Source organism: Ptychodera flava, chromosome 1 (genome assembly GCF_041260155.1).
Source record: "Ptychodera flava strain L36383 chromosome 1, AS_Pfla_20210202, whole genome shotgun sequence".
Classification (NCBI taxonomy): Eukaryota; Metazoa; Hemichordata; class Enteropneusta; family Ptychoderidae; genus Ptychodera; species Ptychodera flava.
In genome coordinates this window covers 8,471,237-8,494,343 of record NC_091928.1, presented here as the reverse complement: position 1 = coordinate 8,494,343, position 23,107 = coordinate 8,471,237, and the positions used below count along the sequence as shown (strand labels likewise).

Genomic DNA, 23,107 nt, shown 5'->3' with positions numbered 1-23,107 from the left:
GATCTCTTCTCTATCAGTTTAGTAGTTTTACAGGATGCCAGACAAGAACGTTGAATTGACAACAATTCAAAATACCCGTGCAATCGAGGCTAACAAATTCCAAATCAAACACAGGACAATGAATCACTCATTACGAAGTATAAAATGCATTGTGCTCAATTTGCTTCAGATAGCCAACCGTAGATTTGGTAATAGGATGCATAAATACATGAGGATGGAACGTGTTTAAACACACTGTACTCGTCTTTAACTGTCTATCGGTCGACGAACTGCACTTAAAAAGGAAACGCCATACGGTCCGTCTTTACAGAAAGTGTTCAATTAAGCAGACACTTCCGTGAGGCAGTCGAACATGTTCCTTTTATCGCCAACCCGACTGGCGATTTCTGTGTCAATAGCTTTGATAGTGTTGAATATGTATTTTCAGTTTAACACTGCTTAAATGGTAGTGTAGTAACTTGTGCAGACATTTAGTTATGTTCTTTGATCAGAACATTAAACAGTGAAAGGGTTAGGGTCAGCACTTATGCATGCGCGAGATGCAATTCCCACCCAGCCCTAATTTGCATGCTACACATTTCACTTCACTAAAGTTTGTATCGGGTAAAATATCTCACAAGGTTTGGGTTTTTTAGCTCATGCGTTCGCAATACAGATAAGTTTCCTCGCTAACAACTAGAATAATAGCTTTTCTTTACTTAATAATAATTGACCAATCCGATGTGACTTCTAAGAACACTACACAATTAACACGACTGGAACTAATTTGGGATAATTGGATAGTGAACAAATGGCGGTTTTATCTGCAAATGTAAGCTCGTCCGCTTTTCTTTTTAAGTTATACACATTTTTTTTGAGTAATTTGTAATTTTGTAACATTCAGCTATAGGACACCCAACACTTTTGAGAAATTTGAAAAATATAAAGATCCAATTCTCCAAAATTAGTTCCAATCGTGTTAAATATGCAATTATCCGGGGGTTTTCGGACACAGATATGTTTAGATTGTTCACAATTTACTCAAAGTAAACGGAGTGAACTTCAACTTCACTTGGGTCGAAACTAAAGCGTCTGTAAAGACTGTGAGTCGAAAACCCATATGGACAGTGCCAGTGGGGTTAGCATATTAGGACATGTGCAGCTGACTACGTATTATGCTCCTTAACTGAACGGATGGTGCTGGACTTTCGAGAACACAGTTTGGTTTAAGGTCCCGTATGCTGTAGATATTGATATATTTATTTTTAATATTGTGGTCCATTTGTTAAATCTAGCTTGTCGTTCTACTCCAAAAATAATACAAAAATGATCGATGTTAACCTTATTAATATATTCAATTTGTATGTTGTGCGTTATGTCAAGTCACCGTGTTGTTATCGCCATCTCAATTTTTGCCCTGACTAGAACATGTGCAAATGTTGGTACAAGGGACACAAATTACCTAAAATATACAGATATTTGAAATTCAAAATGGCCGCCATACCTGTGTTAACTCCATGGAAAAAAAATGAAATTTTCGATTTTTGAAAAACTAAGCTGGTGAAAAGTTTTCTTTCACCAAAAGCTTTAAAATGAACCTCACAAGGGGTAGATCAGAATAGAATTGATAAAGTTTGAAAGCCCAAATATCTGTCCCCGGGGCGCGATCTACCTTAAGTGAAATATTTAAGTCTATCGATATAGAGATGAATGGAAAAGTAAGACATTGTGGCTTGCAACATGCACGAAATGAATGTTTATGGTTTTCCACCTTTAAGTTGAAAACCATGCGAGGAATTCTCTTTAATACCTCGTCAGATAAAGAGAGTACCAAAATCGGATGTATCTGGCGCCTAATCGTTTCACTTACTTTTGCATTTGAAAAGGACATGTTTGTCGTCATCGTGGAATTCACGACAGTTTGGAATAATGGTACAATTTCCGTTCGCATCAGTATGGAATCTTTTGTTCGTCCCGGAGTAATTTTGCATTCGTGCGGGCAAACTGAAAGGCGTTCACGTGCGAAAAATACTTGATTAATAAGAGGTAAAACCCGTGAATTTACAATCAATATAATTTACCGCACATTATCTGCAGATTAAACTCGAGTAAGGGTGTAATTTGGTGTATAAGTTGTACAAAATGGTTACAGCGTTCATTTGCTTGAGTAGCTGCGGTTTAATACGAGAAACCAGTTTGTATTATATCGGGCGTTTTGGAGTGAGTTTAATTGAACGGGTTTAAGGGAAGCGATAGTAACGAATACGCGGCTTTTTTCCTCGTCATTGGTGTATCCGCAACAACCACAGCGGTCGGTACGCATCTTTTCATCTTTGGTATGTTAGTAGTGGCACCGTGTATTAAACCGGAAATGATGCAAATAGGATGAAAAGGAAAAATCTTAGAGCCGATATATCGGTAGACTTTGAACTATCGGTACTGCTTTCCTCTGCTCCGAACCTATTTCGTCTTAACGGAGGTTGCTTACGTCACAGTGACAAATGAGAACAAACATATACAAGGTACTTTTATGTTTATCAAGTTGCTCTATTTTAATGTTTTGTACCGTTCCCACATTACGGAAGTACGAAATTGAAACATTTCAACTTTTGTCTAAGCTATACCCAAAGAATCTTTAAACCTCACCCTTACGAAATCTAGCATAAACATCAGGGGTCACCTTTTAAAATTTGGCACAAGAGAATCAAATTACGCAATAAGCTTATTTACCGAAACTTGAAATCCAAAATGGCCGCCACCCCTGTGTTAACTCTATGGGGAAAATAAAATTTCGATTTTCACAGAAACGAGTTCGTGAAAAGTTTATGTACTCCGAGAGCTCCACTTGTGGGGGATAAAAATGAATTGTAGAAGTTTTAGATTTCGGATATCTGTCCCCGAGGCGCATTCTACCTTAATTGGAAAACACCCGAGTCACACAATAGCGGCGAAGGTTAAAAGTACAAGAGGTCACCTTCTCAGGTCGTAACACTTTCCGCGGTTCAAGAAGACCTGCATCAACAGTGAGTACTGATCAAAACAAATGACGAGAAATAGATCGTGAAATGTCCATTTGATTGCCAGGGTAGGACAAGAAAATTGCAATGATAAACGCTGCTTTGTCAGAAGACGTGGCGTCAAAGAGCCACCTAATGCCAAACAGCATCAACTCAAACAACCCCATCCAAAGACAGACGCATCCTTGTGTAACCCAACGAAAATGTCAACTAACGCTGTCTACTCGGAATATCGGGCGTCGCTGCACGAGAACATCTGAGGTGGAAAACTCGACGGCGGAGACAGATGCCGACATCCTTGCACAGATTTAAGCGTCCATCGAGGCAGAATGCACCTCGGGGGACAGGTTTGCAGACTCTCAAAATCGTATGTTGATCGGACTCATCTTTCGAGAAAAATGAAGTTTTCACTGCAGTGTTACTTTGAAAACTCATGTAGCTAATTTTTTCGAATGAATAAAAAAGGCGATAATAAATGTTCGTGGCGGTAAAACTTCACTACAGTAATTTGGTGACTAAGCCAAATTACACTGACCTTGTCATATTGGGTGAGTCGACACGGATGTAGCAAGCCGGCAGGTTACGCTTACACATTTATGATATGTATATTTCTGATCATAATTACTTGATCTCTTGGGATGTCATATTGAGTTATCTGATGAGATACTATTGAACTGACCGCCTAGTTTTCTCCTCGGTTATTAAAAGGTGGTACAAAGTGTCTTGGTCTTGCGTAAAGCATGGACAATTTAAGTATTTCTATTGCAAAGTGAGGACAAATAAGTTATAGCGTGATGTCATCGGGTTACACCGGTGCTACTTCGCTTCACTAACGAGGTCAGGAAACAGGAAAATGTCATTAATGATGATATTACACCTCCCAAATCGCTGAGGTTTCACGGTACATGGACAGTAACGATGAAGAATAAATAATGTTCCAGGATGATGCAAGCGATAATACACACGTTAATCCCAATGGAACCTTGCCTAAGATTCCTACTCTGAGAACAGATGCTAACTCGCTGTGTTAAAGAGTGAATTTGCCAAATTGTGGGAAAAGTGTGCTTGTATACCCAGGTTCTAAGCTATCTTCTCTACTCTGGATACCAGATTCACATTACAGTTACTTCGGCCCATATAGTTATCAATAACATTTCTTGGAATGGCCATGACGAAATTGCATCGAGTCTTTTCGCACGCAAATCTCACATACGTTACATATTAGAGCAGGCTAGAATGTAACCGCCACAGATGTCAGAGCCTTCAATTTTCTACCACTGTAAAACACACTTGGGTTCAGTAACCAAACCTTTTCCGAAATATATGTTTTTATATGAAGTATGTTATGACATCACAGCTTAACAGTCTTGAGATGAAGCGATGATATGCCAATAATGAGATCTGCTTATTGTGTTTTCCTTGGTATACATTCTATGAGAAACGCCCTGATATTCCAAAAACTAATAATTTACATTGCCGTTTAAGGCACAATTCGCCTTGGGTACAGACATTCGGATTCTAAGAATTTTAAAAGACCATTTTGGTCTAACACTTGTGAGTGCTCACTTTGAAGCTCATGGAGTAAATAAAGTTTCTTCTTTTTAATATTTCCAATACATTTATCAAGCCATGGCTAGCGGTCATTTTCAAAGTCAGGTAACTATTGGGTAATTGTTTCTGTAGCACTAAATTTTACATGGTGAGCGCCTGATTTTTATTCTGGATTTCCAAAGGGAAACACTGTTAAGCTTTTCTTACAGAAAATTTGAGCAAAAGTTTAAGTTTTCCAATTTCGGGGCGCGTAATACCTGAATATGTATGCTGAACACAATATCACTTAATACCAATGCACGCTATGGAGGTTTAGCCTGAAGAAGGCTATTGTCATTTGGCAATTAAAGGATCAAAGGAAAATGGGTACCGGTGAATATGACTTTAAAAACTCCAATGTAAGTAAGAAGAACACTGAGTGATCAGAGAGAAAGAATAGGGAACGAGAGCGTCTGTATGCATGTACGCCGGGCAATTTCTCGAGGGCTCAATTAAACAGGGATTTGAGATAATTTCTTACATACCCTTTGTGAATTGGCCTTCGAACAGCAGAATACATACACAGATGACTCCTGCTGTAGTACATCAGTTTTTGTCAACCTTGTAATCAATCAGTCACTGTTCGACTTCGCCCATGTGAATCAATCCCGCGATAAACCTTAGCCGCGTACTAGTTTCGTTCTACAGGAATCACGATTAAATGGTTAATCTCCCGTGCGGGGTACCAGACGATGGGAACAACAGGGGTCAGGCGCCCCGTAAGATTAATTTTATACTGCTGTCGTGGGCAATGTTTCACATGTTCTGGGAAGTACTGTGTATTTCAATGAATTACATCTGGGCACTACTCAGATTATAGCAGATAGAGGTTACCAACAGGACAGGGGAAAGTTTCAGTGCTTTACTTACAATATTTTTCAGAAATCTTCAATAATAGTGATGTTTAACATAATACATTTTTAAATATGCTGACACTAGTCTGTCGAACAACACCGTTTCCAGTCGTTAATAACCGACTGGCAAATTGCCCCGTGGAATCCGGAAGCATCCTTTTAGCTTAACATACAGTTGTCCATTGCTATGCACTACGAAAGCCTATCTTAATATGTACTCGTTCTATCAACAAGATTAAGTGAAACAATACCGTATAAATTTTTGACGGTAAGGTTATGTGATCAATTGGCGTTATCATTACAGAAGATACATGCAACATGCATGCATGCATGCATGCATGCATGTATGTATGTATGTATGTATGTATGTATGTATGTATGTATGTATGTATGTATGTATGTATGTATGTATGTATGTATGTATGTATGTATGTATGTACGTACGTACGTACGTACGTACGTACGTACGTATGTACGTATGTATGTATGTATGTATGTATGTATGTATGTATGTATGTATGTATGTATGTATGTATGTATGTATGTATGTATGTATGTATGTATGTATGTATGTATGTATGTATGTATGTATGTATGTATGTATGTATGTATGTATGTATGTATGTATCTATGTATCTATGTATCTATGTATCTATATCTTTAAATACACACATACATATATTTATATACACGTATATATTTGTGTGTGTGTGTGCTGACAAATCTACGCTGTTAAACAAACGACCTCAGTTGGTTTCAAAATGTCGCCACCAAAACAAATATTATTTATCAAATTTTAACACCACCTAGACAGAGAATGGTACGTCCCAACCATATAAATCAGAGTGTAGAGTAAAACGCCTTTCACTTCTGTCTGAAGATTGCTGCAGGATGCATGAAACTTAAGTAACAGATATTATTACTTTGTATTTGAAGTAATTTGTGTCATTATTTATATATCACAAAAGTTACTTCAAGCATACAGTAATCATATGTGTTACTTAAGTTTCATGCTTTCTATAATCAGTAGACAGAACTGTTGTGGAAACTCAAGTAATAAATATAATTACTTTGTACTTTAAGTAATTTGTGTAATTATTTATAACGCTCTGCTTTTCGCATCGAGCACTGTAATTGTAATTCCCACGACATGTTAATTTGGTATATACAGAGAGAGACAGAGACAGAGAGATACAGAGACAGAGACAGAGAGAGTATACAGGGACATTGTCAAATGAGTTCCTTTCAAAAGGACAGATAGAGAAATTACATCTACCTGTTCAAGATTACATTTAAAATAAACCATGGACCCGTTAATGATGTAATGAACCATGGAATGATTGACAAAGGTCAAAAGTGTCGAAATCATAAGGAGGTAATACATGACCGTTTGCCCTCTCTCGTAATTAGTCATTTTGAGAACCATGCAATGGCGTCAGACCGAGTGTATGGACAGGGAAGAATCTCAGTTAACCAATCTTTGTAACGGGCGAAACAGTCGAAGATAATCATGAAGTTGCCCGGGGGTCGCTCTGCAATATTTAACCGATGAAATTGGACACGTGAAAACTGCCCAGGCGGTATGAAAATCGCAGGTTGTGCCACTTTCCTGCGAGAAGGCAGACTTTGCACTCGCTCGAGGTATTTTTGTCGGATGACTTGTGACACAAACTAGGCGACAGCATGCACCACTGGCGTCGATTTGTGCACCTAATCGACAGCACTCGGCTATTCTACTCTGAATCACGCGAAGAAACGTCCCCGCTCATCAAAATTTCATTCAGATCGTACCAGCTCCTACTCCGAGCCTTACCAAATCTATTGCACGATAACCTTAAGCTCCTAAGCCTATGTTTCTTTCTAGTCCAATAAGAAAATCCTGATCCACTGGAAATATATTAATCTGCTGAAAGGGATCGTGGAAGCAATATTAAGGCAGGATTTCACAATTGAAGGTGGCCCCGAAACTGTCAAGCTTTTCTCGTATTGCACATATGATTACGTAGCAGAAGCCGGCTTCTGAAAATGACTGATACAATAAATACTTTTTGTAAAAAGACTTCCATGGTTACAATTAAAATTCTTTCAGCAATGCTTGTTATGCTCTTAATCTGACAATGATAATACTCTCCTTATTAGTAATGTGTGTTTCGTCGTTTAAACCGAACCCACCAATCAGTCATGCTGCAATGGCAACGCACTTTAAACTGTTACACTGTCTGTTACGGCTGTCATTTAACGATTCGCAAAAAGCAATTGCATGTCAGGACGTTCTTTATTTCGTTTTTATAGTAAATCTGTCGATGCAAATGTGAGCAGGGACAATTCGACGAATGTAGTCTGCGAGAGATCTTGTATGGATTCATGGCTTCAGCAATTGAAGAGAATATCACTATGTTTCAAGATTTTTTTAGAAGGTTTATGAAAGGCATCGAGCTGCCCTTTATCGGTTCCTCACGTCGAAGGCAGGGAAATTAATGTCGGCTGAACAATGATATTTTTACGGCTATCAACAAAGGGAAGGAAATTCTAACGTTACAGGATGGCAGAGGCAAGGCGACCATCCAAGGATCTCATCAAACTCGGAAATAGAAACGTAATTTTTGTAAACCTGCACTGAAAAGTCCTTTGTCAGTTACAGGCAGCTGCAGAATCACTTGGCAATACCATTTTGGATGTCTCTAATTCGCACTAATCTTTCTCCTTTTTTGTTATTTGCGTCAGTTTTGTGAATAATTGCCAGGCACAAATAATATGCTGCATTTCCGTGGAGACGTGAGCCCAGATTCTCGAAATCTGTCAATTGAAGATCAACGAGACAGAAGTGGCATTTTTATGCAAAACAAGGTTGTCTTGTCAGAGCGAGAAAATACTGACTCCGTTGACGCAATTCACCAACAGCTTTCAGTAATTTTAATCCTATGTACAATGTACACGTATACCTGGTCAAAAGAATTCACATATATATTGTGCGCATTAAAGTCGCTCTCGCGCTACCCTAGCAATACTGATCGAGGAGGGCTTTAGACCTAAATCTGTCACAGAGATACTTCAATCAAAATTTTAAATGTTTGCCCGGTCATTAAATGACCGGGCAAACAATTTTGATGCTTTCAAATTATCTTGCGGCAAAAATAAAAGACGGCGTGTTTCGCATCCAATTCAACCAGTTACTACTCTTTAAGACAAACTTCGAGCAATTTCTAGCTGCTTACAATTTGGAACAATATTTTGCAGAATTTAGCAAATAGCTGGTGCTTGAAGCGATATTGACCAATTTTTTGTTGACACCAAGAGATGTAGTCCTTCACCCATACTCTCTCTGGAAATACTAATATTGCTTTGGATTGTTGTTCATGCAAATGTGTTTAATGTAACTCAACTGTTGTTAAGACCAAGCCAATCTTTTTTTCTTGATCAAAATTGTTGCAGTATCGTAGGGTAAGCACTTAAAGCAATATGATCAGTTGTGTTCGACTCTCGGATACGGTGAAAACTCGATGTTCTAATTGCTGGAAAATTGAGCGTGTACGTCGTAACACAATCGTTATTTTAGCCGATTAATTTAAAGGTCCAGTAGTCGTAACGTTTGATGATATTTTTCAATATACTTGTTTTGTTGTTGATTGTAAGTTCTTGTTCTACTCCCCAAAGCATGTTGTAACACCTATCAAATTAAACTATTTAGGTTGTCAACACAGCTTCTATTCGTGTAAAATGCGATGGTATTGTTTCATTTTGAATTCAAGTCCAGACCTAAATTCATTTGTCAACAATATCAATGCCCGTCTTAATGTATTGACTCGATTGACAAGCTAAACACTGTGTATATCTCAACATATTTTGGAGAGGAGAACTAGTAACTGTAGTTCATATCAAAAGCAAAACCATCAAAAATCATCAAATGTTATACAGCTACTTGCCCTTTAACAATCAGTGTCTTTTCACTTATTACTACGGATTGCTACTGATGGAACTGACTGTCCTGGGGTTGTACAATGTATGGACGAAGAGTTCAATGAAACATGTGTATCCCTTTACAGCAACAAAAAACCTTAGTTTTGACAGCTTGATCACCTTGTTCTCCGGGCGAGAATTTAAAAACTTGGTCATGACAAGTATATGTACGTGTCATGTAGTATGAATTAAAATAAAGCACTAAAATATTAACACTGAAAGCTCGTAATAACGTACTTGTGCTGAAAATTTAACGCAAGAAGATTACAAAATGCAGTCTGTTTGTTTCTTTGTGTCTTCCTGGTCTCTTTGATCAATATCTCATGCATACACGATTTGATTTAGATGGAACCAGGTACACACGGCTTCTTATTTGAATGGCTTAGATTTGTGTGTCTCTTACTTTTAGTGGTTATCGAAACCAATATTTTCACGGCAGTGATTAATATTATGGTCGTCTGTTGAGCTACGAACACATATATTTACACAGTCCATAGTCCATAGCATAAAAGATACGAATAGTGTGGTCTGCCTTCTTGGTCAGCGTAAGATTATCCAATATGAACACCCAGTCGGCCATTTTATTTCGGTAACATACGCCTCCATCAAGTTTGTATAGTATATGAAGCTTACATATGCACGTCAAAAGTACAGATGACAAAGGTAAAGGCATGTGCATAATCATCGTATTCCCGTTCGCGTTCAAGATCATCTGATACCTCTGCCAGTCGGAGTATTTTCCATGTTAACGGCCATTGCTCGAATTATATGCCGAACAGGTTTTCTCCAAAATGAACACAATAATGGTAAACTGCGAACTACAGATCTACGTGACTGCATTTCGAGATATGGTCAAACATATGACCCAAGCATGCATATATATATATATATATATATATATATATATATATATATATATATATATATATATATATATATATATATATATATATATATATATATATATATATATATATATATATATATATATATATATATATATATATATATATATATATATATATATATATATATATATATATATATATATATATATATATAAGGCTTCATATTGGATTAAGAGTTAACATGAATCTAGAAACCGTCCTACTTTGTTGTGACTTGGTCCCCATGAAACAGTTAAGTAACAATTACATATCCTGTTCACATGTGCACGCGGCTGTGTTTGTTCATGCTTCATTAGTCAAAGAAGCTTGAGTGAATCCACCTAGCAAAATCTTTGATTGTAGGAATGAAATCACAGATTCTTACTTCATAGCAAACATCACTGATGGATTGAAAGACCTAAACGTGTGTTACCTTTTATCAGTGCTCAATCTTCGGCAACTCTGAACATTACTGCGCGCGCGTTTGAAGTTTGCTCTGCTCGCTATGACTTCGCTACAGTGATTTTTCTAAGTAATGTTTTAGCGCCTGAGAGAGTTACCAAAGCTGTGCAACATAAGCCAGGACCAGCCAATGGCATTACCTTTAGTAGTACAGGTCTTTTTCATCAGAATCGGCAATATTTTCAGCGAAACGCGACTCTTCAGTAGTGCGCGAAAGGAAAATCAGCAAAAAAAAATGAAAGAACGGGCAAGGGAACTAGCGGCAAATCCTCAGACTTTCCCCGAAAGCGCCACTCGAACGCTGAATTAGGCAGTTCGGCGAGATGGTGTTCGTTTTGGCGATTCATGAGTAGGAAGCTGTGAAATTCCCCCCCTCGAGATTTCAGCTGCATTTGCCGCGTGGCGTTAAGGCACGCTTTGAAGCAATACCGTTCCAACAATAACGTCAGAAACTGAAATATTTTTACACTTCCTTTGATGTAATATTTTACGGTTCATTGTCACATCACCAGATTTCACTATAATGGTATTCTGAGTACACGATGCTTACTAATATAGTCATGTCATAAACTGCAGACAGGAACACAGAAAACGAAACAGAAACGACTAGTGAGATAAAACATCTAAGCGATCCATCTTACTAAATACTTATATAACACCTCTTCTAGTTTGATATGCCCAGAACTATTGTAGACATAACCGACAAGTCAATAGTCAACTGTCTACAACAATGGTGATGACACAAAAACCTACATAGACTTCTTGGACAAAATAATGCAAGAGTTCACGCTACTCGATAGGTTGAAGAAGCGATATTAGATATGTTTGGAAAGTAAACAACACCATCTTGCTGGTCGTATCCTGTACATCAAGCTGATGTTCTAAATAGGAATACATCAAATTCAGTTCATGAGACAAATGTTATAGATGTCGTTTCAGATAGATTATCAGAACTGAACGTTCTTGATCGCTTATCCAACAATCCGTACTCGAGATTGAGTGAAAATCTCGACGATAATTTATTTGCCCTCCGCTGGAATAGGTACCACCTCGAGAAACATGGCGGCATTATTTCTCGTAATGAGATAATCATATCATCTTACTCTCGTTGGATGTCATGTCTACAAGCCGGTCGTCATGACGACGGACTGTTAAAAGCATTTAGGCAAAATGGCAAGGTATTAGTAAACTTTTTCTCACGTCACTGTTTTAGAGAAGACGGTGTCAAATGTTGTCGATTTTTTGCCCCGACAGATACTCTTTCCTCTTTTTTTACGTTTGACGAGGATGAATTCAAAATCATTTATTGACGTAACGTGTATGACAGCGGCACTATTGATGTGAAGTGTCCTCGGCATGGAATGTGTGAAAGCGATGTCTCTCTACACGCATGAACTTTACTAGTTTCTATTGAGCGCGATATCAACTGATTTGCTCGAAAGCGTGTCTCTGCGGATTTTGATATTCAACGTTCACGCGTCAATAACGCCGGTAGGTATGACACCTACATCAATATTTGGTCGACATTGCAGGCGTTTATCCCCGGAGTCGTCCTTTATTTCGTAAAATATCGGTGATCTGAAGTGCTCCTCCCATACTCTTTTTACCAATTATATTATATAACAATGTAAGAATCGTTTGTCGATAACATTTAGGCGGGAACTTGTCGTACGTGTGTTTCGTTCTTCCAGTGCAAAAACAAGTGCTTGAATGAAGTCCGTTTGGAGAATGTAAATCGCTCTAGTATGTCTCTGTAGCTTGAATCTAAAATTCAAAGATTTCGACCGCTGGTATTAAAAGTCGTGTGTAGAAATCTAGATTCTCGTGGGCGCCGAAAAGTCTATTAATGCCGCGATATTATTGTGGTTGAACACACGCGATTGATTTATTGATGTTTGTAAGGTAGTAGGAACCCGGTTTAGTGAGCATGCGCAATTCTGTTGACAGGGTGCTTTATTGAGATCCTGCCTGTGGGGTCGAATTTTCGAAATAATCTGCAACATTTTTTACTCATTTACCATTTTGATGCTTATGGCCGATGTTCTTCAGAGTGACTATTTCGTCTGCCATTATTTGAAATCAACTGTCGGTTCTAATTTTGGAACAAAATCCTACAATATTTGTAGACTTCCATAAACGACGTCTGTCAAATATATAAGTGGAAGAAAGAGATGCTCTTTGCACAGGAAATACACGCCATGGATAGAATTGCCAGGATTCTCTGCTTAATCAAATGTTACCGCGTGCCCATTCTCTCATGTACGGCCGTTGCCATTTGCTCTTCCTTCACCACTATGAAGCATTTCAAACTCTACAAATAGTGATTCTATATGAGATTGAGAACATATATTTGGTCTGGGAAAATATATGCGCGCTACAGCAATACACGCGTGGCTACATGTGGCGCCCATACTTGTTCACTGTCTTCCTTATCGTGCGCCACAGGTATTTCAACAATATTCAATATTACAGAGCTTCATTGAAATAAACAACCCAGAAAAGTTTTTACCAGTTTTTACAACGCCGAAGTTTTTTTTTCAAAGTAATGGTTTCCAATCTTCCCTGACAGCGCACGTGTAAGGCACACATTACTGAAATGATGATATTATTGAATCGTACAACTTTTGCTTAGAATTTCATTGTTGATTTGATTTTTGTTTTATTTTGATGTATGTGCCATTGACAGCAGTCAATAAGTGTAATATTTGGTAGATATATGAAAACCCTTCCGTTTGTCAAACTAGCTAGACTTTATCAGTTATTTATTTTGACGGTAGACTGTCAAGATTATTGCATTTGTCCTAACACGGAACGAAATTAACGTTGAGTTGAACAGTTCCCCTCGGGATTGCTTTTATTTGTATAGGCGGGAAAATTAGGCGGGAAAAATTATCTTTGTACCATGGCTTTTGGACATGTAGGACTTAAGATGAGAGCATCCGACAAAACTAATCATGGATGCAGTCAGGTCAGGTACTTGGGGTCGTGTATGACAATTACGAGTTAAATAATATCGGTCATCTGGGGTCAAAATTGTCGGGAGGAAAAGTAGGACATAAATAGTGCTGAGACAGAAAGTGAGGGTAGCCAGTCTTTCTGTGGCGTTTACTTTCCCTGTAGGTCACCGTGGCACACTATGATAAGAGCTCCCTCCAAAAATATCAATCAGGAAGACTGCCGGCAGAAACAGAGTGTCTGATTAACGTCGCTTGGAGCTAGTATGCGCCTAGAAATTGAACGGCTCAGACTTTTGCTCAAACTTTCCACAGGGAAACTTTTCTCTTTCCGATTCAAGAATAAGAATTAGAGATTACAATGCAAATTTGGTACTAGAGAAAGAAATTACCCAATATTTGCAGGCACTTGAACTTCAAAATGGTCGCCATTCTTGTGTGAACTCTATAGGGAAAACTTGTAAGCCGGTGAAAACTCCATGAGCGTCAAATCGTCAAAATGAGACCCCACAAGTGGTAGAGTGGGACAGAAGCATTCCACCGTAATGATTTCGCTTCATGAATTTAGCATTCAGTAATTTCGTCTTCGGGATAAAGTGTGCACGTTGTGGGACAATTTAGTGCATTCAACACAAATTGCAGAACATCACATAATGCTAAATGCTTGACTGCGTAAGGAATACTTCGGACGACATTAAAATCCCACCCTCATTTGTTGTCAATTACCAGATCACATATGAAACGTGCAGTGTCACTGGGAATACAACTGCCATATCCACACAGGCTAACAGAACGCCTGGCTGAGTTATTCATATAACACTAGATGGATCGATATATCTTGCTAAGGCATGATATGGTTACCATATAGGATTATTTGGCGTTTCCAGGTTTTTTAGAAATATGAGCAATCTTTTTAAAATTCTCCTCGTCATTTAAATATGGCTTGTGATAGCAAGCGATTCGAAACTGAAACGTTTAAAGTTTTGCTCTTGCTTTGCTCGCGGAAGTCTTCACAATTTTTTTTTTCATGATAATGAATAAAATTAAAATTAGGGGTCATCGTGGAATGTTTTGGACTAGAGAGCGAAACTGCATACTGAAGTTACTTTGTGTTAACTGCGGAGAAAAAAATCAAAATATTCGATTTTACCAGTGTAGGAAAGTGAAATGTACAGGCTTCAAAATGTCTCACTAGAAGCATCGGGCCAGAAAAAATTGGAAAAATTTGAGTGTGTAAAACTGAAGGTGCTTTTAACTAATTTCATATGTCGAGGTGGACTCTGTTACTGGCAAATAGTTGGAGAGGGCTAAGATTTCAGAGCATTGTGACCCAATACTAATTAACAGGACACTTTTTTCACTTTTTTTTCACAAATCTCACACCCGGGGTGGTAACTCCATGGCTAATAGTAGGGGGGGGGGGGGGGGGGGCCTCCGCACGATAATGGAAACCCAAACTGTTGTGATACCAGTTTTGAGCAAAAAAAACTACCCTTTCTGATACCTACTTGTGGAAACGCAGCTATCTCTTGGCGGGGTAGCGTGAGTTGCTATGTGAGTGGCGGGGTTGACCTTTGACCCGCATAGCAACTCACGCTACCCCGCCAACAGATAGCTGCGTTTCCACAGCAATCTGATACCATACAATACCATACGTATACAGATACGACTCACTCGCCTTGCGTACCAGGGGTACCAACAGTCAAACTGACAGATCGGAAATATTGATGGTAGATCTGGGATGTAGATACATGGGTTTCCAGTGTTGACAGCATGATTTTTTAACAAATGTCAGTTTGTGTTTAAAACCGGACCCTTTCTCATACCAACACCTCGTGAAAAGTATACCCTTTCTGATACCAAACAGTGCAAAAAAACGACCCCTTTCGCGCGGACCCTCCCCGTATAGCCATCTATGGGAGTTACCCCCCCCCCCCCCCGATCTCACACCAATTTTGAACCCACGATATCGCGCTTGCTCGGGTTTAAAATACCCGCAATTTGATGAGTGATTGCATGCTTGTTATGACAATCGATAATTGTGGCCCACTTTTTTGTGACAAATTTGGCAATATCGTTGCAGTGGGCGGGGGGCGCTGGTGTACTGGTTACATGTAAATCTTCATCAAGATATATCTGTATACTGAAAAATTACAATATACAGTTCAAAATGTTTTTCAGCAACCAAAGGTTGTCGATATATACAGTTTATTGCACGTATGTCTGTGCAACGATGTCAGTATTATGAAATTGACGGCAGAATGCATTTTGAAAATTAAGTTATATTGTTTATTTTTTGCGATCTCTGCATCGAACCTTTGTGTTTATTTTGTAGTGTCAGCCCCATACTATAAAGAAGGAAAGAGAATACGTGGGTCGAACACATAAAATTACTGATACATATGTTTAAAATTGCAGACTAAAATTGACATCGTTAGTTCATACTAAGCGCACGCAATATGTCGTGTTGTGATACATGTAGTCCTAAATTTTCGCACATACGTGTAATGCATGGACATATTGCACATACGATTTTAAAAGCTCCCCTCTAAGCTGTCAATGTTTTCTGATGCGCTGCCTGTATACTCATTCACATTGAACACCTACAGAGATAAGCTTTTATTTTCTATTTCGCCGTTACACAACCGACGGCAATGTTTCGAATCGATTGAATTTACGTGGATTAAAATTGCTTCGCTAGATCACAGACGGTCGAAGAGATTGACAGAGGTGTTAAATGTCGATCGGCTAGTGAAAGATCTGAGTGAACATGGCACAGTTCAGGGAATGTGGAAAATTATTCCTTTCTGTTTTTTAAATTTGCACTGTTGAATGAAAAAGCTTACCTTTTGCGTCTCTTCCTAGCTTTATTTTTGAAAATAAACCATCCGTAGATGGTATAGTCTATGAATTTAGCAACTGAAAGACACAGACAACGTACAGCCACAAATTAACTTATGTCGCGTTGTCTAAAACACTGAAATGAAGAGCAAATATTTATCCTTGTTATTTTGTTTTCCAATACAAGACACTAAATAACCTTTAAATCTCCAAAGATCATGACAAGCCAAACAGTTTTTCGTATAAATTGTAACTTCATTTCGGGGATACAGTCGTGGGAACTGCGCTCAAAGTCGCATGGGACCCATACGACCAGTGTAAACACTGTATCCAAGGTACGATTGTCGAAAGTTAAGCATGTCTGTCATAATCTACATCGTATAATTTAAATGTTGCAGCTTTGATGATGAGGTGCATCTAGATATAGTGCATGATATACATTGTTTGCAAACAAGAAACTCGCACAGGCGCAGTTCCGACGACCGTTTCCCTTTAGAGAAAACCCAGTTCACTGAATTTCATCTCTTTCAACAGAATATGAAAGACGCATTTCATGAGATATTCATTACAAGATAACCCATACTAGACAGCCTTCAGTGCTCTGTTACTGCAGAAAATATTCACAGTTGCTTCATACATCAAATTATGAATTTAAGTACCTTTTATTGAATGAATGTTTGCTCTATAAGTTTCACGGAAAGGTACTGCAACAACGCTAACGATAAAAACACCTTGAACCTTTTTCATAGTCGCAAAACAAACTTTACCTGAGATAGAATCCAACTTTTACTTCGCTGTTCTATGCCGTTTGTACTAACTTAATTTGAGCTTGTGAACTTTAAATCGAAAGTTTAATCTTTTCCCATCGAGGTTATATAGCACACCCCGGCCATTTTGAATTTCAACTATCGGTAAATTTACAGTTATGATTCATTTCTGTACAAATATGTGCACAGTGACGCTTGATTTTTAATGTTTATTTTTTTTTCAATTAGAATGGTTCAAAGATGAACCGTAATGTTTCCGAGGCCGGTACACCCTAAGTATTAAAATTAGCACAATTTGTAAGCACATTTACCATACCTTGATTGCACTTACACATTAGCTTCCATTTTTCGACTTGTTTGCCAAATAGTCCCTTCGAACGTACAGTATTGAACCCAAAAAATGATTTACAACCTCGTCTAAAATGTCGAATAATACCTTTAACTCGATTACGCGCTCACTCATTCTACAGGAGGTGAAGTCTTTTAGAACCGAGCGTAGAGCGTAGAAATTTACATAGGAGCAACCCGCCAGGCTAATGTAGAAAGATTGCAGTCGTCTTCAGAACAGCCGCGGGTTGCGGATTGTCGCGTTCGTCACTTCGCCCAGAGTTCTTGATTCTATGATGAAGGGGGCGAGATGGCGTGCCGTGTGGCTTGTTGTCTTCCTGACTAAAACGTAAAAAGGGGACCACTACAATATAGAGACTTCACGTCAAGCATCCAGCTCCGCCACTTTGGCGCCCAATAATCAAGCTGTGAGAGAATGTTGCACACGAATGAAGTAGTATTGATTAGGTGGGTTTTACAAAATCTGCAGCGTGCCTCAGTGTAATGCATTAAACTTATTCTTTCCATTTCGCCGAATCCTGGGTTCTGTTTCAATTGATCCAATACAATGTCTTTCGCCAGGCCTAATATCCGTAATAGCGATTTTCTCACAGGGGACCCCGTCACTGAATTCCATGACGGTTTTTCTGAGGTTCAATACTCTAAGCCCAACTCTCAATCGTCTTTGACAAAATATGCCACAAGGTAACGTCATTACACATGATGGTATTAACCAGTCAGGTCAAAGTCTTACGTCTGACAGCATACGACATGTCGCTGACAAATCCAATACGATTACCCACCGGCTAGGCAAAGACCGCCTAGTCTTCAGCGTTCTGAGGCGAACGCCAGCTGAAACGTGCCACCAGTCAATGATATGAACAATGATAAACCTCTTATGCTTAAATCACAATCATGGTCGTGGTTAAAAACTAAAAACGGAAGAAAGGAAACCCCCTTTTTATAATTTGTTTTTTTAATATGTCGAGAAACTGATAGGAAAATAGAGTCTACTGAAGAAGAACACAACTGTTTTTCTCAAGGTAACAAACAGGGTGGCAGGAAAGATTGATGGATTGAAGGACAGATAGGCACTTCTAGTCATAGATACATGCATAAAGACGGTTATGGATACATATGGATGTAAAGTATGACAAAACGTAGAAAAACAAATAGACGACCTACCTACCCACCCACTCACCCATCCACCATCCACCTACCCACCCACCCACCTACCAACCTACCTATCTACCTACCTACCCACCCACCCACTTACCCACCCACCTTCTCACCTACCTATCTACCCACCTATCTACCTACCCACCCACCCACCCTGGAACGTTGACTCATGTTAGATTTATTCGTTTCACTACATCTACATTACTGTGGAACATAGCCATAGTTATGAAACTTTGCCTTTATACCGCACGAATGCGAAAATATAACTAGTGTACGATGATTTAATTTTTTCCCCGTTTTATATTGCAGATGTCAATCAAGCGTAAGAAGACCAATGATATAACACTGGTTGTCTTAAAGAAAACAGTCGGGACCAGTTGAGGATTTTGAAGTCTATGAGTGGATACCACCCTCTCGTCGCTAAACAAAGTCTATCTATCACGGTTTCTGACATAATTGGTACATTCAAAGTGCCACTAATCTTCCAGATCTTCTTGACGCTGTGTTTGCTAAATCGTCTCGTGCGAAAGTGTAGGTCATCGCTGGCTGCTGGAGGCAAATTGACAGTTTCTGCAGATTAAGCTATCAGTTGGCGGTGTTGCAAGGATAATATCAAGCGAGTCAGGTATTTCGTTCGATGGTGGGTCACGTCTTGGAAAGTGTCTCAACAAACGTAACAGACAGTACTGGATGAAAACGCTCCAACTGCAAGAAGCACACACGCACGTTTGACTTCAAGCCAAATAGAATTTGGCGCTAATTGGCAGACGATAACTGGCCTCGCCTGTGACTGTGTCCGTTTCCTCTTCGCGTCGCCATAACGTTACGTCCGTTCAGTCACCCGGTCAAAAATGAGAAAGTTATCCTACTAGCAAAATCCGTGCACTTCATTTGAATAGAATATACTTTTTCTTGTATACGTGTACCGGTTTGGCGCCGCGCTACTTCAACCAGAACGTTTCGCGCCGTTGGCTACGAGCCAAGCAAATGTGGAGTCTTCGTTTAGATAAACGATATAAACAGAACCAAGATACCTGACGGTGGATACCCCTACGAGGCAAAGTAACAACTTCTAAGAAAGAGCCGGAATTTAATTTGACTGCATGTTTATCGAATTAGAGCTCTCTGGTGTTGTAAGTCGCCGATGGTCACGTCTTAACACGGGTATCCCTGCTGGGAACGTTTATTCCGGTTATGACATTATTGAATTAGAAGAGGTCTTATGAGGAAACATTCCCAGCGTGTGACCATTTAACAGTCCAACATGGCATCTTTCGACACCGTGATCAATTCTACCAGCGCGATGGGAAAGGGGCTTTATTTTGGACAAAAGGAAAATCCCAACGTTTCGAATTGGGGCAATTATACAATCGATGAGGAACACACGTCGATTTGGACGTCTGCGGTTATTCAACGGGTCACCACTATCTGTGTGATAATGCTCTTCACCATTGTTGGGAATTCCATAATAATAACAGTCATAACGTGCGGCAAATCCAGGCGTCGCAGCAGTCGGGTCAACATCTTCATCCTGAATCTTGCTGTGGGGGACCTCTTTGTCTGCTTTGTCACCATGGCAACAGAGATCCTCTTCGTCGCTTTTGGTCACTGGGTGATGGGCGAGGTGATGTGCAAGCTCCTTGTGTACGGCCAAATCGTCACCTTGGCCAGTACGACCTTTATTCTGACCGTTATGAGCTTCGACCGATTTCAGGCCATCTGCAAGCCGCTTAGCTTCAGCGGGTCGTTATCGAGGGCGAAGAAAATGATCTTCGGGGCGTGGACTCTTGCTTTTATCTTCGCAGTGCCCCAACTTTTTATTTTCGTCCTTGTGGAAAAGACGAACGATGACGGGGAGGTGAGGTACTTTTGCAAGAGCAACGGGTACACAGGCGAATGGCAGCGGAAAGTGTACTTTACATTTATGACGGCTTATATCTTGGTTATACCGGCAACCATTATATCATACTGTTATATCAGAATAGTTTTTGTTGTGTGCTCGCAGGGGAAGGAGCCGATAGGAGGTCCGCAAATACGTCACAGAAGATCTCGCAATAATGCGCAAAATCTCGGAAAATCTCGACACGTGGATCTGAAGAAGATTGAAAGAAGCAAAATTAAAACCATTAAGATGACACTGTGCATTATCGTTGCATTCGTGACCTGTTGGAGTCCTTATTTTATCGTCACGCTTCAGCAGATCTACGGGAACGCGGACGATATTCCCGAAGTGTCCTTTGTGATCGCCGAAACTATGGCACTCGCGAACAGCGCCATTAACCCTTTACTCTACGGTTTCTTCAACTTGAAGATCCAACAGAACCTGCTTGATCTGTTCTGTCCTCGCGGAGTGAGACACAAAAACGCCTCGCGCGATCTCACGGAACATTCGTACATGTCGGAGGAAAGCAACCAGAGAAGGTCGACATTCAGGGTTAACAACAGCCACGGACATAGTCTCGCTCATGGCGGGGGCGGCTACATGCTGGTCGGAGCTAACTCGCCCGCCACCAACCTCAGATGTGGACCGCCGCGGAAGAAATCAATCGAACATTGTGATTATCACGTGTCGTCCATGTGATAGCGACAAAACAGCGGACCGACTTTACATATATGATCAGATCACCAGCTGAGTCGTCAAATACTTTGCTGTTTATTTGACAAAGTTCTCTGGTTCAAATATTTCACTCAAAGTTTTATCTTCTGCTTGAAAAAAAAACTTGTGTGAAAAATAGAACAAGCAAGGTTGTTTTTGAAATGTGGAATTATCAACAAATATTTCAAATTATGCATTTCACTTAAGAGTAGGCTTTAAAACGGGATGAAACTAACTCTGATTTGTACATCGTTCAAACAGCACACATTTTCTGATTCTTGGACCAAAAGTATTGAAAATCTGGCAAACAAATATTGTTGATCAACATAAAACATGTTGAATGTTTCTCCTTTCAATTAGACAGGTAAAAAATGTCCAAAATGGTCGTGGTCATTTCCCTTGAAGAAATCTAGCTCCAATATGAATTACGTTCCACATTCATCAGTTATCTTAGAAGTCCGGAGATATTTAACGCCCAAAGAACTAGCAACTTTTAAAAAAACAAATTCCTCGATGTATTTCCATTATCGTAAAAAAGAACCTTGACAGAGTGATTTTTGTATTTCAAACATTCCTGTGATGAATACATGTCAATTAATTGGTTTGTTGGTAATCAATGTTTATGCTTCGAGTTGATAAATCACTCGGCAGCCATTGATAATCTGAGGTCGACAAAAAATTGACACATCATAATAACTGTAGCATTAGAGAGATTTATGTCATAGCCATGTTGGAAACTCGAGTGGCGAATCTTTTAAGCTGTAATCTACTTGAGAAGGTTGTTTTTGAAATGTGGAATTATCAACATTTGGATACTCCATTTAGTTTGATTGTGTACTAGAGGCCTACGTGTGCATCGTCACAAACTCGTGAAAATATTGACTTTATAATGATCGATCGCCAGGCTTAACACTGATGGTCAAAAATTGTGTGGTCGTGTAAGTCGCTGTACTAGAATGGTAGCAGAAGAAATGTAGAAACTGCTTTGTCTCAATGTCAGTCAATCATTATTTCTTGAATTTCTTTTCATCTGTTTCTTTGTGATCTAGGCAACCGCCATTCCTCCGCGACGATATATCGCCATGCGATTTAAAATGGCTTCTTTCATGACCTGCAGCGCTGTCCTCACGATATTTTATGTTACTCATTAATTTTTTAAATCTCTTGAAGCAGAATTTTTTTTCAATATTGCGATTTTCGTGTTAGCCACAATCGCTCCTTATGCAAATATTTCATACATTGCATTTTATTTTCAGTGAAAGATAATCAGTTTCCATGGTACCAGGTGAGCGATAGCTAAGTGACCCCTGTTTGCTTTTGTTTTTCGTTTGTCTGGGGATAACCTCAGTATTACCAATTAAATGACTATGTGTATAACATACAATATGTCTTTTGTGATCTGTTTATCACGCCATTTCCCATAGAAGGCTTTCATTGTTTGAGATTAATCTGAAAGGAGCGAGTCAGAAGATAAATGGATGGTAATGGGTGGGGAGAGGGAGAGGTAACTAGATAGAAATGGTGAGAGAGGAGCGAGCGGACAATAGAGGAATAAATGTTGCTCATATATTTTCAAGTAAAAAATCTGATTTGGCCGCCTTAAGCCTCTGTTCACGCCACCGTGAATCCATCCGATACATTCCTGCACTTGCGCATAATTCCGATAACAGTTCAAGAAAATATTGATATGACACATA

At 39.3% G+C, this 23,107-nt stretch overlaps 1 protein-coding gene across 3 annotated transcripts in view; it reads left to right on the top strand.

Annotated features, from left to right (window-relative positions):
- LOC139129414 (gonadotropin-releasing hormone II receptor-like) overlaps positions 1–22,790 on the top strand; it is a 41,400-nt gene extending 18,610 nt beyond the window's left edge. For 2 of the 3 annotated variants that reach the window (XM_070695057.1, XM_070695063.1), the window contains exon 2: positions 19,124–22,790. In XM_070695057.1, the coding sequence (XP_070551158.1) occupies positions 20,079–21,395 (1,317 nt within the window). In that variant the 5' untranslated portion in view covers positions 19,124–20,078 and the 3' untranslated portion in view covers positions 21,396–22,790. The remainder of the gene's footprint in view (positions 1–19,123) is intronic. The other variant, XM_070695049.1, reaches the window with a different exon arrangement.
- The last annotated feature ends 317 nt before the right edge of the window (positions 22,791–23,107 follow it).